At 39.8% G+C, this 17,541-nt stretch overlaps 1 protein-coding gene across 3 annotated transcripts in view; it reads left to right on the plus strand.

Annotated features, from left to right (window-relative positions):
• Nucleotides 1–17,541, plus strand: part of LOC132393953 (leucyl-cystinyl aminopeptidase-like) — a 123,510-nt gene that overhangs the window by 86,010 nt on the left and 19,959 nt on the right. For all 3 annotated transcript variants that reach the window (XM_059969445.1, XM_059969446.1, XM_059969444.1), the window contains 7 exons: nt 1,170–1,339; nt 5,889–5,986; nt 7,496–7,682; nt 8,609–8,765; nt 13,236–13,420; nt 15,180–15,341; nt 16,959–17,099. In XM_059969445.1, coding sequence (XP_059825428.1) covers nt 1,170–1,339; nt 5,889–5,986; nt 7,496–7,682; nt 8,609–8,765; nt 13,236–13,420; nt 15,180–15,341; nt 16,959–17,099 — 1,100 coding nt within the window. The remainder of the gene's footprint in view (nt 1–1,169; nt 1,340–5,888; nt 5,987–7,495; nt 7,683–8,608; nt 8,766–13,235; nt 13,421–15,179; nt 15,342–16,958; nt 17,100–17,541) is intronic.

Here is a 17,541-nt window from a genome sequence, read left to right on the forward strand (position 1 = left end):
TGATATACAGTACTCTGCAGAAGTCTTAGGCACACATGTATAGCTAGGTTGCCTAAATATTTTGCACCTTGCTGTATTTGTCAACGTGGAGCAAAGAGTAAGTTTCTAACTCTGGCAGGAGCAAAGGATGTTGGGAATATTGAGGGTGGAAGACTGCAGTAGGGATGTGTAACAGTTGGCAGAAAAGGAATGCCAAGGGCAGGGGTGGCATGGGTGTTGACATACTCAAGGTTCAAGGTATATTTATTATCAAAGTATGTATACACTATACATCTGAGATTCATCTCTAGATAGCCACAAAATGAAGAAAACCAAGGAAACCATTTAAAAAAAAATCAATCCCCGCCCCCCACAAAAAAGCAAGTCGTACAAAAGGCAACAAGAACATCAAATATCTCACAGATAAGGAAACAAATCATGAAATGGTAACAAGAACATCAAACCATCCCCACTCTGTCCCTGAACGCACAAAAAAAAAACAAATCGCAGGAAGAGCAACACAAAGGAACAGGCAAAAACACAGAAAACGTAAAACTGAACGAGTCCAAATGAACTACAATCCAATCTATAAATCCCAGATCCAAAACCTTGGTACCATCCTCCGACAGCATTGAAGGAGTGACAGACTGTTCAAACACAGGAGTTTCCCTCAGAAGCAGTGAGAGAGATTGTCACACACAGGCACCTTCTTCTGGCAGCAGTGAGCAGTGCTGATACATGGCACTGAACACTCGCTCGCCTTTGGCACTCACCTTGATGTTTCAGTCTTCCTCATCGCTTTAACCAACCCTGAGACATCAGACAAGGTCATTTGATTACAAACCTTCCCACTCCCTCCTCTTTCTCTTCCTCTTTTTCCCAAGCATGAGTTTCAGTCACAACAGAAACTCATATCAGACTCAGGTTTATCATCACTTACAAAATTAGTTTTATATGAGGCTGCAGTATATGAATAGTCTGAAACATCCTAGCTCTATCTATCTATATCTATATCGATATATATAAAATTTTTTTGCACAGTACTGTAGGTCAATGATAATAATATAATTCTGATTATAATCTTACACTAACTCTACAAAATCAACTAACCAATAACTAACTAATCTTCATCTGTGTAATCTAACTGTGATTTGGTTTAATAACGTGGTGCATTGTATTTTATTTCACAGGTTGGAAATGTAGATTTGAATGTGAAGGAGATCATGGAAACCTGGACACGACAGACAGGATACCCAGTGGTCACTGTCAAATTAGATACCACTACCAATAAAATCCACCTCAATCAAACACGTTTCCTCAGGCCCTCTCATCCACTGAATTCCTCATCCTCCTATTGCAGGTACAACTACAAACTTACTGAAACTAGTTTTGATTTAAAATTCTTCCCAAAGATTGTCAAATGAAGGCTTTGTACAATTTTTACTCCAGGCTGTTCCTGTTCCACCTGAGCTTTAAATTGGTCTGCCAGGGAATTTGCGTTGTATTTCACTACAGACACAAGAGAATTGCATTGTTTAAAAGTGATGTTACCTACCCATTGAATAGTTAATCTATTACAGCACCATATGTAACAGTACAGATCAATTCTCGTTATTGTCTGTAAGGAGTTTGTACAGTTTCCCCAGGAGCACATTGTTTTCCTCCAGGTGCTCCGGTTTCCTCCCAAAGTCCAAAGACAAAGAGTTAGCATGTGGTGGGGATGCATTGTGGGTGTCAGAAACACAGCTACACCTGCGGCTGCCCAGCGTAATTCTTGCTGATTTTATTTGACACAAACAGCACATTCCACTCACTGTATGTTTCGATGTACATGTGACAAATAAAGTAAATCTTTAAATCAGTAGTTTTGCCAGGAAAAATATATCAGCATAGACATCTTCAAGGATTTGATGCTCATTCTTGTGATAAATCTGAAAGTGGGGTGAAACATTTAGGAAAACATGATGTGAGGAAAAAGAAAAAAAATATGCTGGTGTAAAATGGCCAAGTATCATTGGAAATATTGCTAGAGCTTTTGGAAAAGAAAACTACTTGCAAGCATTATCAATTTCCCATTTCGAGGTATGATTTCACTTAATTAGTGCTCTTGATTCTTATGAGCCCAGAGCTTTCTTTCTGGATGTTTGCACAATGGAAAATATCCCCAGTGTTCCCATGTATAAGTTCCCATCATCCAAACTATTGTACACTGCCTCTGATCTTTCACCACCTTGGGAAAGTGAAAGGCCATCAGCCCTTTTTAATTTTCCAAAATAAAAGAGAACACACTGAAGAGACAGTAATGGAAATTGTACTACCATTTTGCACTCTATTTCAACATAGTTCCTCCAGTTTGGTGCCCTGGTAACACTGACAATGTGGTTCTACCAGTGTTATGGAAATTGAACTAAAATGGGCAGGAGACCATGCCTGTTCAGTCCAAGTGAGTGATCCTAGTCACCAGGGTGCCTGTCACATTAATTGCTCAACATTTGGTCCCCAATTTTTTGTTTTGCTGCACTAGTCCAACAAATCTTAAAGAAAGACACCTCATCCTTCAACTGCGCAGTAACGTTCCCCCCCCCCCCCCCACTATGATTCAACAGATTTTGGACTTGCAGCAAATTAAGCCTCCTCTCTCACTCTGTGTTCATTACAGATTTTGTTGTTTTCCTTTTCATTCCACTCCTTGTCATCCCTGCTGTGAATCTTTACTACCTTCTGCTGCTCGTGTTACTCTCGACTTCATCAGAGATCTTCATTTTTATTCTGTCATCTCTTCCTTTCTCTGCAACTTAAACTTACCTCAAAACTTATCTTTCCTCTACTTCCTGCCCCCCACCCCATAGATTAAATCGCTTTCTATCCATCCTGCTGAGTATATACATTTTTGTTCTTTTGGTTTTACCAAATCTTGAATGTAATTGTAATTGTGAACAACTAAGAAATAGTTCCAGGATTCTGATCCAAGTTCTAATGCATTTAAATTTTACAGCATAAAATATTTCAACTGCACTTGACCCTACTTATATTGTCTATTAACCCCTTGGATACATCTGATACACTTACGGTTTGGAAACTTGTATTTTTAGACAGCAAGATTAAAGGAGTGTTATTACATCAAAAGGGATTTCTAAATCTTACCATTCGACATTTTGCTCACAGTTTTATTACAGTTATCATAGGATTTTTTTTTGATGTAGTAGATTTCTTTTTCAAAATTCAAAGTAAATTCAGTATCAAAGTACATAGATGTTTCCGTATACAGTCATGAGGTTCATTTACTTCCAGACAAACACAGTGAATCAATGAAACATAATAATATCAGTGAAAGACCACACCAAACAGATGAACAAACCATCAATGTTCAAAAAACACCGAACTGTACAAATACGAAAGAAAGTAACAATAATAAAATAAATAATTAAGCAATAAATATCAAGATTATAAGATCAAGAGTTCTTGAAAGTGAGTCCATAAGTTTAGGGAACAGTTCAGTGATGGGGTGAATGAAGTTGCGTCAAGTTTACCCCTCTGGTTCAAGAACCCGATGGTTGAGGGGTAATAACTGTTCCTGAACCTGGTGGTGAGAGTCCTGAGACTCTTGTACCACCATCCTAAAGATAGCAGCGATTAGAGGGCATAGCCTGGGTGGTGGTGATGGATGCTGCTTTCTTGCAACGGTACTCCTTGTAGATGTGATCAACAGTGGGAAGGGTTTAACCCGTGATAGACTGGGCCACGTACACTACTTTTTGTAGGATTTGCCATTCAAGGGCTTGGTGTTTCCAAACCAGGCCATGATGCAGCTAGTCAATACACTCTCCACCACACATCTATAGAAGTTGATCATACTGTTAAAGGACGTGCTGAGTCTTCGCTAACTTCGAAGGAAATGGAGCGCTACTGTGCTTTCTTTATAATTGAACTTGTATGCGGGCCCAGGACTGATCCTCTGAAATAATAACACGGTGGAATTTATACTTGTTGATCCTCTCCTTCTCTGATTCCCCCAAAGAGAACTGGCTCATGGACTTCTGGCTTTCTTCTCCTGAAGTCAATAACCAGCTCCTTGGTCTTTCTGACAGTGAGTGAGAGGTTGTTGTTGTGGCACCACTCAGCTAGATTTTCATTCTCTCTCCTAGATGTTGATCCATCACCAGCTTTGATTGGGCCAATGACAGTGGTGATTTTAGCAAACTTAAAACACAGCATTCGTGCTGTGCTTAGCTACATAGTCATAACCATAAAGCGATGAATATAATGCAGGTTCCTTAAGGTTGTTACAATATCCGGGGTTGGTAGTGGGGATAAATGCTCAAAATAGTGTTTGTCTCAAATAGCTTCTGAAAGCAAAATCCAGCTCCTGGCCTGCATATGTGGCTTAACAACGAAGCTTGGGTGAAATATTTCTACTGTGAGAGGGGTGTTGTGATGGAAAATAACTGAGTTTCAACAGTAGAGGCCTGGACACACACAGTTTTAATAATAAGGAATTTATTTATAAGGGGACGTCGGGTCAACACAAGCAACTACAATACACAGGAAGCAGTGTGGGGACAGGGTACGGTTACACAAAGAAAGAACAAGGGAAAAGCACTACGACAACTACCCCCCCTTGACCTTGGATAGCCGCGGCTCCCTTACCGGAACAAACGATAGACCTTCCCAAACATAAATCAATGCACTTACCTTCAATGAGGTGGTCTGTAAGAGAGGCCAAGCCAGGCACAAGCCTCACCTTTTATAGCAAGGGGCTGGGTGAGATAATCCAATTAAGGTGACCAAATAATTTAGGTGTGCATTGATTAGTTGGGAGGGACCAAATGTTGATTGACGTGTGGTGTGTCCTCCGACCAGCCAGGTGGCAGTGCGTCTGTCACGTGGCCGGTATCTCTGGAAACAAGGGGCAAAGTTGGGTTGCGAAAGCCAGTCACTTTGGGCAGATTATGGTCGCCAGCCAAGGTTAGCAGCTCATCCAGGAGAAGGAAAACTGATCTCAAACCTTCTCACCCTTATAATGATACCCACTCATGGGAAAGGCTTTGGGAGTAAACCCTGAGGAAAAATCCAGAGTTGCAGTCCTGAAGGAAGTCCTACATTGAGTTCAATGCTGACTGGCAACTCCTGCAATGTCACTGGTGTCGAACTGTATCGGTCTCTGCCATTCCTTTGGATTCATCAGCTGCATGAAGAGGGCAAGCCTGCTACTTGGGCAATAGATTGACCTCCATATCATACTTCTCTGGCTTTTGTATCACAAAAAAAGCTGGGATGCAACATCCATGGTCGACCCCGACCAGCAGAGGGGCCTCTCCTGCTAATGTACGATGGATTTTGAAAAAAACTTGGGTCACCTTTCATAAAATATCTAAGCTCTGTGTTTATGAAGACAAGTAATTACTTACTGATATTAGGGTTACTACAGTAGAACTGAGAAATCACATTCAATCTTCCAACAATTCTGCCTTCTGGTATTAGCAATGATTCCATGCCGCATAAAAATTTGCATAATTGATGTTCCATTAATCTATTGTATATTATGTGGAATTAAATCAGTAAAGGCAATAAATGATGTGCTTGAACAACATAGTATGAAGGAATGGATGTAAGAAATAGGGTATTTTACAATTTCTATATTAAGAAATGGCATACTACATATTGTTATTCAACGTGTTATAATTGGTTTATAGGTTGGGATTCTAATTATGACTGGGATATGAAATCCTTTGTACATTCGCCTTTAGCACGAGAGGTTTGGCTCTTTATAAAGACAATAGTTTTGTGAACCAAAGGTTAAAAATAAACAATATTTTCTCAGTATTCTGTTTCCAGTAACTTTGTTCCTCTTTTTATATAATTTTAGTAATTCCAAATTACTTTAATTGAAGCTTTCATTTTATTTTTAGTCACTTGTGGCACATTCCACTGACATATATAACCAGCAGTTGTGCAGACTATAAACAGCCTAAGTGCATCAAAAAGTGGCTCCTTAAGGATAAAACAGGTAATTCTTTTTCTCTTCTCCTCTTTTATGTTAACCTCTTCTTGGCAGCTTTAAATGGGACTTTGGTGATCGAGAAAGCACGTTTCATAGGGGTTCTGATTATTAATCTCAAATATTGATTTGAACTGCAGGCCTCATTTCCTCTTCAAAACCAGTTGTCTATGGCCCTCTGTATTTATGATTTAATTTTTAAAGTTCTGGCATTGTAATTGCACAGAAATATTATAATAGGGAAGTTACTGGACTAATAGGGAGATTTCTGAACCAGAGATTTAGGAGTATCAGGGCACTTTAAATTTAAGTAATGAAATACAAGTGGATATTTTCTATATATAGAAAGTTATAAATGGTAGGCACAAAATGATTGGATTGTATTACATCTTTATCTAATATCCCTCAGGGTAAGAGATCTGCTCTTTACCAATCTAGCCTACAGTACTATGCAAAGGTCTTAGGCATAAATATGTAGCTAGGGTGCCCAAGACCTTTGCACAGTATTAAAATACTGTTATATATTGCACTGTGTTGCTGTTGCTGCAAAAAATAAATTCGTAACATGTGAGTGATGATCAACATGATTCTGATACGGGTCTCTGTTTTGGACTGGGAGTGGGAAATAGGGCAGTGAGAGGGTAATGATGGTTTGGAAAAAGGGAAAGGAGATTAGAAGGAGCAAAAAGCACCAGAGTGACATCCTGCAATGATTAATAAACCCATTGTTTAGAATCAAAGGACCTTGCCTGGTGTCTCAGTGCTGGGTGTGTCTGCACCTGCACCAACCCCTGCCACTGGCAGTCCTCTGCCACAGTGCTCACTCTCACAATTCCCAAAGTCATTTACTCCCACCAGATTTACAAACTCGCCCTCTGTTACACATTGACAAATACAGTACTGTGCAAATGTTTTGTGTGCACTGGCTTATATAGAAGTGCCTAAGAATTTTGCACAGTATTGTGCATGTCACTCCAGTTGCTCCAATGTTCCATTTGGGAGCAATTGACAAAGGAGAACAAATGCTAGCATTTCCAGCAATGTCCAGATCCTTTGAATAAATAACTTTAAAAATGGAATATAATGTGGCTTAACGTAATGCACAATTCTTAGCAATGTCTTTAATTTTCAATATATAGCAACTATAGGAAGTTTATTCGGTCACTAATATATTAGTCATTGTTGGCTTTGAATATACTACTTCCAGAGAAGAGAGTTGATAGTGGGTTATTAACGGACATACAAAAAATGTAGACCTGTATCCAAAATTTTAAAGTTTGATCTGCAATAGTGACATTATGGTAACACAAAACACTTAACCGTAGTAACTTACAGAGAGTCAAAATTGATCTTGCTCCACACCTGTTGTCTGTACTTATACAGTAATACTGTGCAGTGAAAATTCACTGCTCTTGAAATTTATATAGCCATATGCTGAACAAATAACCTCTATTGGTCTAATTTAATCGGTAATTCAGCACTTTCTCAGAAATATGTTTGCACTTTATTTTCCATTAGATACCATTGACCTTAAAGATCCAAATGTGGCTTGGGTGAAGTTTAACATAAATCATAATGGTTACTATATTGTTGAATATGACGAGAGCAGCACAGAAAAAATAATGGGATTATTACAAACTAATCACGAGGCTTTAAGTGAACATGACCGAGCGGACTTTATCAATAATGCCTTTCTGCTTGCAAGGTAATTGATGCCTTTGGCTTTTTTGTCATTCAGTGCTCTACAAATGTGTGTGTTTTGTTATTTTTGTTAATTGAAGTCATGGAACAACATTGGAACAGACCCTTCAATCCAACTATTCCATGACAACCGAGATGCCCATTTGAGCAAATCACATATTGGATCAGAGTGTAGAATTGCTATTTTTCTCATAGTTTTCTAGTAACTTGCTTATGGTTTACAATATTCACCTTTATATCTGTAATTGTTTAGTAAATTTTCTAGAAAATAGATCATTTTGTACTTACGAGAAACTTCTGGATTTTTCTGGCATAGGTGAATCTGATAATTTAAAGATAAATTAACAGTGGAATGTGCTTTTATCTGTAATACTTAATAAAATGGCCATAACCACCAAATTTTATATCTGGATTAATATCACAAGATCAAACATCCATTTGCCTTTGTTTGGTCCATATTTCTGTAAATCAGGGGGTTAGAAATCTACAACATATTACAGGACCTTGGGCCCACAATGTTGTGCTGACCAAGGGGTCAGTGCACCCCAGGTTGGGAATCCCTGTTGTACATCTTTCTTATCCATATACCTGTACAAAATCTTTTAAATGTTGTTGTTGTACCAGCCTCAACCACTTTTTCTGTCAGCTTATACATGTACCCACTGTTGTCTGCATGAGGAAGTTGCCTTTTGAGTTTCTTTTAAATCTTTGCTTCTCATCTTAAACCTTTCACCTCTAGTTCTTGATTCCCTTTCCCTGGGGAAAGGTGAAGATTACGTGCATTCACCCAATCTTTGCCCCTCGTTGTTTTATACACCTCTAAGATTACCCTTCAGCCCCCTGCACTCCAATGAATAAAATCCCGACCTGCCACAATGCAATTAAAAACTTACCAAATTGTGCAGATTAATATGTTTTGTTATCCTTTAGTGTAGGGAAAATGTCAATCAAGAAGGTGCTGAATTTGACCAGCTATTTGAAGCAGGAAGCTAGCACTATGCCGATAAGCGAATCCCTATATCAACTGTACAATATCTACCAACTTGTGCAAATCAGAGGAGAGTTCAAAATCTCTAACTGGATAAAGGTATCTGTTTTTTTTTACCTTCACGATCTTGTAAATTTACCATGTCCTTGAGCAAAATCAGAAGCAGCCTTATTATCAATGATCCATGTCATGAAATTTGTTGTTTTGTGGCAGTACAGTGCAAATATTATACACTCAGTGGAGATAAATAATACTGTACATCTGTATATGTGTACACATTTGTAATCTTCTGATGCTGTAGTCCATCTACTTCAGTTTTGATGTTGAGTGCATCCAGAGATGCTCATCTGCACACTACTGTTGTAACCCATGGTTATTTGAGTTATTGATGCCTTCCTGTCAACTTGAACCAATTTGACCATTCTCCTCTGACCTCTCTCATGAAAAAGGTACTTTCACCTACATAACTGTTGCTCTCTGGATTTCTTTGTTTTGGGCTCCATTCTCTGTTTAGAGATAGTTTTGCATGAAAATCCCAGGAGCTCAACTGTTTCTGATATTTTCTAACCACTCAAATCATTCCACAGTTAAAGTCACTTAGATCACATTTCTTCCCCATCTGAACAACTAAATCTCTTGCCCATGTCTACATGCTTTTATGCATTGAATTGCTGCCACATGATTGGATGAAAGGTGTATCTAAGGAAGTGGCCACTGAGGTTATGTTGTGTTTTATGGCAGCAGTACAGTCCAATACATAAAAATATTACAAGGAACAAAATCAAAAGTGCAAAAGAGGAACAGTAAGGTAGTGTTGTTGGGATCATGGATCTTTTTTTGTAAAATTAGCTTATTCAAATTGTGACATATATCAAAAAACCATAGACTCAAGGTATTTATTTATTTATTCAATTACAGGATTGGGCTTTGCCGGCTAAGTCAACATTTATTGCCCATCTGTAGTTGCCCTTGAGAAGGTGGTGATGACCTGCCTTCTTGAACCACTGTAGTCCTTGTGGTGTAGGTACATACTCAGTACTGTTAGGGAGGGAATTCCATGATTTTGACCCTCTGACAGTGAACGAGTGGCAATTATGTTTCCAAGTCAGGATGGTGAGTAACTTGGAAGGAGATTTCCAAGTGGTGGCATTCGCAGGTTTCTGCTGTTTTCGTTCTTCTAGATTGTAGTGGTCATTGGTCTGGAAGGTGCAGCCTTAGGAACTTTAGTGTGTTGTTGCCATGCATCTTGTGGATAGTACACACTGCTGCAACTGTTCATCAATGGTGGAGGGATTAGATACTTGTGGGAGCGGTATCAATCAAGTGGGTTGCTTTGTACTGGATGAGTGTTGATGGAGCTGCACTCATCCAGGCAACTGGCAAGTATTCTATTGCACTCCTGACCTGAGCTTTGGGGAGACAGGAGGCGAGTTACATGCCACAAGATTCCTATCCTTTGACCTACTCTGGTAGCCACGTTATTTATATGACTAGACCAGTTCAATTTCCTGTCAATGGTAACCCCGAGGATGTTAATAGTAGGGGATTCAGTGATGGTGATGCCACTGAATGTCAAGAGACTATGGTTAGGGCCTCTCTTGTTGGAGATGACTGTTGCCTGGCACTTGCGTGGCTCGAATGTTACTTGCCATTTGTCAGCCCAAGCCTGGATATTGTCCAGGTCCTGCTGCATTTGGCTATGAACTGCTTCACCATCTGAGGAGTCACATTGTGCAGTCATCTGCAAACCTGCTCAATTCTGACCTGCAGATGCTGGAAATCTAGAGTGATGCACACAATGTGCTGGCAGAGCTTAGCAGATCGGGCAACATCTATGGATGGGACTATACTTGACGTTTCAGGCCGAGATTGATAATTACTCAAAATTCCAACAGTGCTACATTGTTTTTCAAAGCCATTCATGTGAAAATTGACATTCCTGGAGGGGAATTAATTTGTGTTAGTTTAGATTAAGATTCAGTGATACAGCATGGTAACAGGCCGTACTGTCCAATTACATCCATGTGACTAATTAACTTAACAACCTGTATGTCTTTGGAACGTGGGAGGAAACTGAAGCACCCAGAAGACATCAGTTGTTTCAGGGAGAATTTACAGACTCTTTACAGACTGCGGAAGAATTGAATCTGGGTCACTGACACTGTAATATCGTTTTGCTAACCATTTCACTACCATGCTGCCTCAAGTTCCTGGAGATGTTCACCAGTATTTCAACAATATAACAAGTCCATGCATCTCTACCTGAATACTTTTTACTCTCTATTTTCATTAATTTGATTATGTTGCATGACATATTTAATCCAATTTTTAAAAATATATATATCTTATAGTAATTTGTTTTCTCTAATTGCACATTGCAATGTACTCAAAACAACAAATGTTATGACACTTGCCAGTGATATCAAAGCTGATTCTAATTCTATTTCTGTATGGAGCGAATATGTGTGCAATAGATTCATTCATCAAGGAAAGGTTCTTCAGAGCATTGCTGGGAGAAGATTGGTCAAATTGATTCAAAGCAAGCGTCTTGTTTGTGCATATGATAGGGCCAAGTTTTATTAGCACTGCCTGTTCTGACAGTTGCTATCATCGTTGTTATGTGCCTTGTCATATGGCATGGGCAATCATGTTCTTGGCAAATTTTTCTGCAGAATTGGTTTGCCTTTGCCTTCTTCTGGGCAGTGCCTTTACAAGACTGCTGAACCCAGCCAATATCAATACTCTTCAGAGATTATCATCCTGGTTGCATAAACAGGACTTGTGATATGCACTAGCTGCTCATATGATCATTCAACACCTGCGCTGATAGTTTCACATGACCCTGATCGTGGGGTGTAAGCAAGTGCTACACCTTGCCCAAGGGTGACCTGCAGAGTAGCGTACAGATGAAGTGAAGGATTGCCTAACACTTACTTTGGTCAAGACGGATCTCCAGCCCATCACCTGTTCTGACAGTACAAGTTGTTTTGAAGTGGCTCTCCCTATTCATGTTCACAACTGGCAATGGGTATCCAATGTATATTAGGTACCCTTGATTTATTTATCGGCTTCCTCTGAAAGCTGTTCCCCACCATGGTAACAATCCCAATCTCCATCTCAGCTCATGCCCCTTGCCCAATAACCAGCTGACCACATGGTCACAGGCAGAACATACAAATTCCTTACTGACAGCACCGGAATTGAACTCTGAACTCTGCCTTGAGCTGTAATAGCATTGCACTAACTGCGACGCTACCATGATGGCTCATGTGAATGTTGAAGGTAAGAATGGTGGGTGTATAAAACATCCTGCTGGGGACAATGGTAGTGGCAGATTTATTAGGACCATTTAAAAACTTTTAGTTAGGCACATGGATGTTGGAAAATTGGAGACCTATGTAGGAGGAAAGGTTAGATTGATCTTGGAATAGGTATAAAGGTCAGCACAACATTGTGGACCAAAGGGCATAGATTGTACTGAACTGTCCTATCTTCTAGACTCTCCTCAATAACCATCACCAACTGCAGCACACCAGCACTGGATGCACCCATTTTCCTTTGTATATTTTATATTGGTGCTGCATGTGAAACAAAAGCCTTTCCAAGAGCAATCCCAATTCAATAGCATGGGTCACTTGATTCATTGAATTTCCAAACGATGTGCCTACAGCTAAATGATGTACTGCACAACTGATAAATCTCTAGCAAACTGAAACTGAGATTAATATAACTGAGGAAAAAAATACAATGCCTTTGTCATTATTCTCACAATTCCATCAAACTATAATTCTGAAAATGCTACTTTTTTTAAACTTTCACATTCAAGATTGTTTTGCATCATTTCCAGTGCACAAGTGTATAGGACAACAAAATAATTGTTGCTCTGTTTCTGATCCACCACAAAAACCACAATAAGATAAACATATTAATAAGAAACACAAAAGTACATAAGACAGCTTTTATACGTAGATTGTATGTCCACAAAGTGACGGTGAGCACAGGAGTGTTAAAACATAAGGTGACTCTGACAGGAAGTGATAAAGTAGTCATGGTGTGGAGAGGTGGCAAAGTGGGTGATGGTGTTGATCTGGCTCACTGCTTGGTGAAAGTAAATGTTTTTGAATCTGATGTTCCTGGCTTGAATGCTACACGGCTTCCTCTCTGATAGGTGTGGGGCAACAGTCCATTAGTAGGGTGTGCAAGATCCTTCATTATGTTACTGGACTTTTTCCGGCACCTTTCTATCTATACAGTGTGTCCTTGATGATTTACAGGCTGGTGCTGGTAAGGTCATGAACTTTAAAACCCACTAGACTAATATTCTCTGCTAATAGAACTTACTGAATAATTATCTTTTTTGTACTTTTGCTAGAACATAGAACATTACAGGCCCTTCATCTCATGATGTTGTACCTAGCTTTTAACCTTCTCTAAGATCAATGTTATCCTTCCCTTCCACGTAGCCCTCCATTCCACAGATTGGAATGATTCTGAAATGTGATCGCTGCCACTGATGAGCTGGAATATACATTATTCACCACATCCATATTGAATGTGTCTGTGTTACAGGATTATATTTTTGATATTTTTGGACACTTGATTGACCAACAAACCTGGAGCAACAATGGTTCCATCTCTGAAAGACAACTTCGTTCCCAACTACTTACTGTAGCATGTGATTTGAATTATGATACCTGTGTTCAGAATGCGAGTAATCTGTTTAGCAACTGGATGAATTCTTCAGACTACAGTGTGTAAGTAGCTTCAGTGACATTTCCTTCATGCTTTACGTTCAAGGGCCTGGTTTGAATCAAGTAATTATTTTTGTTTTTGTTATTTTTGTTCCTACTTGTAGAATTTTATTGCAATAGTTGAATTGCAGATTGAAGGTGGAGCAGTGGTTGTAGTGTATATGGTTTACAGTAAGGCATTTGATAAGGCTCATTCAGAAAGTAATGAGGCACGGGATCCAGATTGGCTTGACCACAGAAGGCAAAGGGTGGTTGTGGATGGTTTGAATTCTGCATGGAGGCCGGTGACCAGTGGTGTTCCGCAGGGATCTGTTCTAGGACCCCTCCTCTGTGATTTTTATAAATGACCTGAATGAGAAGTAAAAAGGTGGTTAGTAAGTTTACTGATAACACAAAGCTTGGGGGTGTTGTGGACCATCTGGAGGGTTGTCAGAGGTTACAGTGGGATATTGATAGGATGCAGAACTAGACTGAGAAGTGGATTTGAGGGTGTGCATGCTACTGGCGGTTGCACCGAGCATTGTTCACTATGAAACATACTTCCCCCCTTCTTCCACCTTTACTTTTCCCAGACTGTAATTTTCTTGAATAGTCAGGGTGTCAAAGGTAACTGGGAGAAGGCACAACAATAGAGTTCAGAAGGAAAATAAATCAGCCATACTCAGATGATGAAGAAGGCTCGATGGGTTGAATGGGCTAATTCTGCTCCTATGTATAATTGTCTAATCAACTTTTATGCCCTTTACTAATTGCCCTTAAGAATGTGGTGATGAGTTGCCAGTGAAAATGCTCTCACAATCATACAGCTGAAGATTTTGAGGATGTAGACTCGGTAATGATGAGGAATAGTGAAGTATTTCGAAATCAATATGTCAGGTGACTAGAAAATGCCATTATCATGTGCCTGTTCTTGTTTTATTTTAGTCACAGATTTTGGTGGAATCTGTTAAAATGTAGAACAGTACTGTGTAGGAACAGGTTATTCAGTCCACATGTCTGTACTGAACTTTTGCCTCTACATGATCTATATCTCTCCATTCCCTGCATCTTAAAGCACCACTATTATTATCTGCTTCCACCATTAACCAGGGCAGAGGTAGTTCAGGAGTTCTTTGTCTGTTCAGTAATCTGATAACAGAAGTGAAGAAACTCATCCCAAGATATTGAGTATGTGTCTTCATGTTCCTGGACCTCATCTCTGATAGTAGAAATGAGAAAAGAGCATGCCCTGGTGATAGAGTCCTTAATGATCAATTCCAACTTTTTGAGACATCACCTTTAGAAAATCTCCTCGCTGGTGGGCAGCCTGGTGCTGATGATGGAGCTGGCTCAGTTTGCAACCCTCTACAGCTTTATCTGTTCCTATGGAGTGGACCCTCCATACCAGGTGGTGATGCAATTATTTAACTGATACCTGAAGTAATTCACAAGAGTCTTTGATGACATACCAAATCTCCTCAAACCCCTCATGAGATTTTAATGAAATATAATGAAATATGAAGTGAGAAATTGTTCAGAAGGTATGATTCACATATTTTATTGAGGTACCAGTTTGGTTCCATTATTTTGAAGTTTAAGCTAAGGTGCATTCTTTGAATTACTAGAAAAAATATCCCAGAATTAGACCTCATTTTACTTTTGTATTGTCTTTTTTTTCTCAAATGTGTCTATTTAATTTCCTTTCTTTCCCAGTCCTCTCTCCTTTCTCCCTACTCCACCCTTTCTAAAATATCTGACTTAGTTGAGTTTCTTTTATTTGCAGGTTACCATCGGATCTAACCGAGACCATCTTCAGTGTTGGAGCCCGTACTGTTGAGGGCTGGACGTTTATGTGCCGGATGTATAATCATTTGCAATCAGGGGTGGATCATAGGAAAATGCTTAGAGCAATGGCAAAAACCAACAATACTGAGCATCTGCTCTGGTTTGTAGGGTGTTGACCTTCAAAGTGTTTATTGTTTCAAACTATTTATTTATTGTTTCAAACTATTTATTCAATAGTTTATTGAATTAGTATTATGTTCACAATCAAGATGGAAGCAGTGCATTTATTTTCTCCTTTTCTAATCTGTTCCATTAGAAATGCTGATCATTTATGAAATGTATAACTGTATAGCACCAAAATGGGCCCTGTGACCCATGTGTTCAGCAAACTAATTAAACACCTGACTAAAGGCTTGACTAAGTTAATCGCTTCTGCCCACACATCAGTTTTGCTCTGTTCTCCGCACGTTCGTGTGCTTATCTCAGAGGCTCTTGGTTAAGTAAATGAATGTGCCTCTCATATTTGCTTCCACTACCACCCTTGGTAGTGCATTTCAAACTCTCACCACCCTGGGGAGAAGGATTCCAGCTGTCTGCTCTGTCTAAGCCTGTCATAGAGTCGTCTCAGGTGTCCCTTCAAACTCCGCTGCTCCAAAGAAAAGGGTGCCAACGTAGTGTAGCGATTAGCATGACACTATCCTGCTGCTGCCTGTAGGGAGTTTCCGTTTTCCCCAGTGACCACGTGGGTTCCTGTGGGTTTCCTCCCACACCGATTGACAGGTTAATGGGTCATTGTAAATTGTCCCATGATTTGGTGAGGTTCAAGTAGGTGTGTTTCTGGATGTTATAGCATGAAGGGCCGATTCTACACCGAATCTCAATAAATAAATAAATTACAGCTTAAGGTGCTCCAGAGTTCAGAGTTCGAAGTTCAATTGTGGTCCCATTGTATAAGGGGTCTCTATTCATCCTCCCTGTGGAATGCCTGAGTTTTCTTCGGGTCCTCAGCTTCCCTCTTACAATCCAAAGACATAGTGGGTATGTTAATTGGTAATTTTAGTTGTCCTGTGATTAGGTTATGCTTAATCTGGATTGTGGGGTTGCTGGGGCAGAGTGCTCAAAGAGCCAGAAGGGCCTGCTCTGCACTGTATCATTGAATAAATTAATAAACTATGCAAAATGTTAAGAGCTTCTGCATAAATAGAAGTTAATATTGTATGCTGCATATTTATACAGGGTGGCAGGGTGGTGATATGTCTCTAACAAAGGAGCTGTGAGGCGCTCCTTCCCTCCACTAGCCTGCAGGTTACCCTACAAGTTGTAGCACCTGTTTAGCTCCCCCCATGTAGGGTCATCTGAAGCCATGAGAGGAGGTGGTGGATGGTCGTATGAGCAGCCAGTGCATATCACAGATCTTAGTTATGCGACCACTGATGCCAGGCAGACAATCTGAAGAGTATTGATAATGGCTGGGGTCACCTGTCTTATAAAGACACTGCCCAGACAAAAGCATGGCAAAATACTTCAGTAGAAAAGAACAGTGCCAAGAACAATCATGGTCATGAGACCATGATCACCTCCATCAAACGACATGCTACATGATGACGGTGTTTAAACATTAATCAAATCTTTAACCAAACAAATTAAACCCAGAGAAGTCTACTCGCATGCAATTCTGAATTATTTAATGGTTTTAACATGCCGTGTATCTCTGGATGAATGCTCCCTAAGTTTCTCTTTACAGATTTTGAATGCTTTATCTTGTTTAATTGCTTAGGCTGATGTACAACAGCTTGAATCACGACACCATAAGGATACAGGAGTTACCTTATATCCTTGCTGACTCCTGCAGCAGCCTGGTCGGATGTCTTTTAGCTTGGGATTTTGTTAAGGAAAATTGGGAAGAGCTAATTAAGAAGTAGGTACTTAATGCTGATTTTTTTTTTGTTTATCGTTAATATATATTCTGATTCTGTGTGTGTATATACAGTACTGTAGATGGAAGGACTGAGAGTGGGAAAGGAGCAAGGAGAGGCAAACAAGGTTAGGAAAAGAGGAAGGGAGAGAGAGGACAGAGTGGGAAGCACTAGAGAAGTATTCTGTAATGATCAATAAGCCTATTATTTTGAAATCAAATGACCTTGCTGGTATCTTTGGGCTAGGAGTGTCTGCACCTGTGCTATCCCACGCCCCGGCACTCCAACACCCCTTTTACCGTGGTCCACCCTCACCATTCGCAGCATCCTTTGCTCCCACTAGGTTTACAGACTCTCTGCTCCACTTTGACAAATACAGTACTACGGCGCATACATAATAGCTTGACTGCCCAAGACATTTTGAACAGTACCATACATTGTGTG

The sequence above is a fragment of the Hypanus sabinus genome, chromosome 5, assembly GCF_030144855.1.
Source record: "Hypanus sabinus isolate sHypSab1 chromosome 5, sHypSab1.hap1, whole genome shotgun sequence".
Lineage (NCBI taxonomy): Eukaryota > Metazoa > Chordata > Chondrichthyes > Myliobatiformes > Dasyatidae > Hypanus > Hypanus sabinus.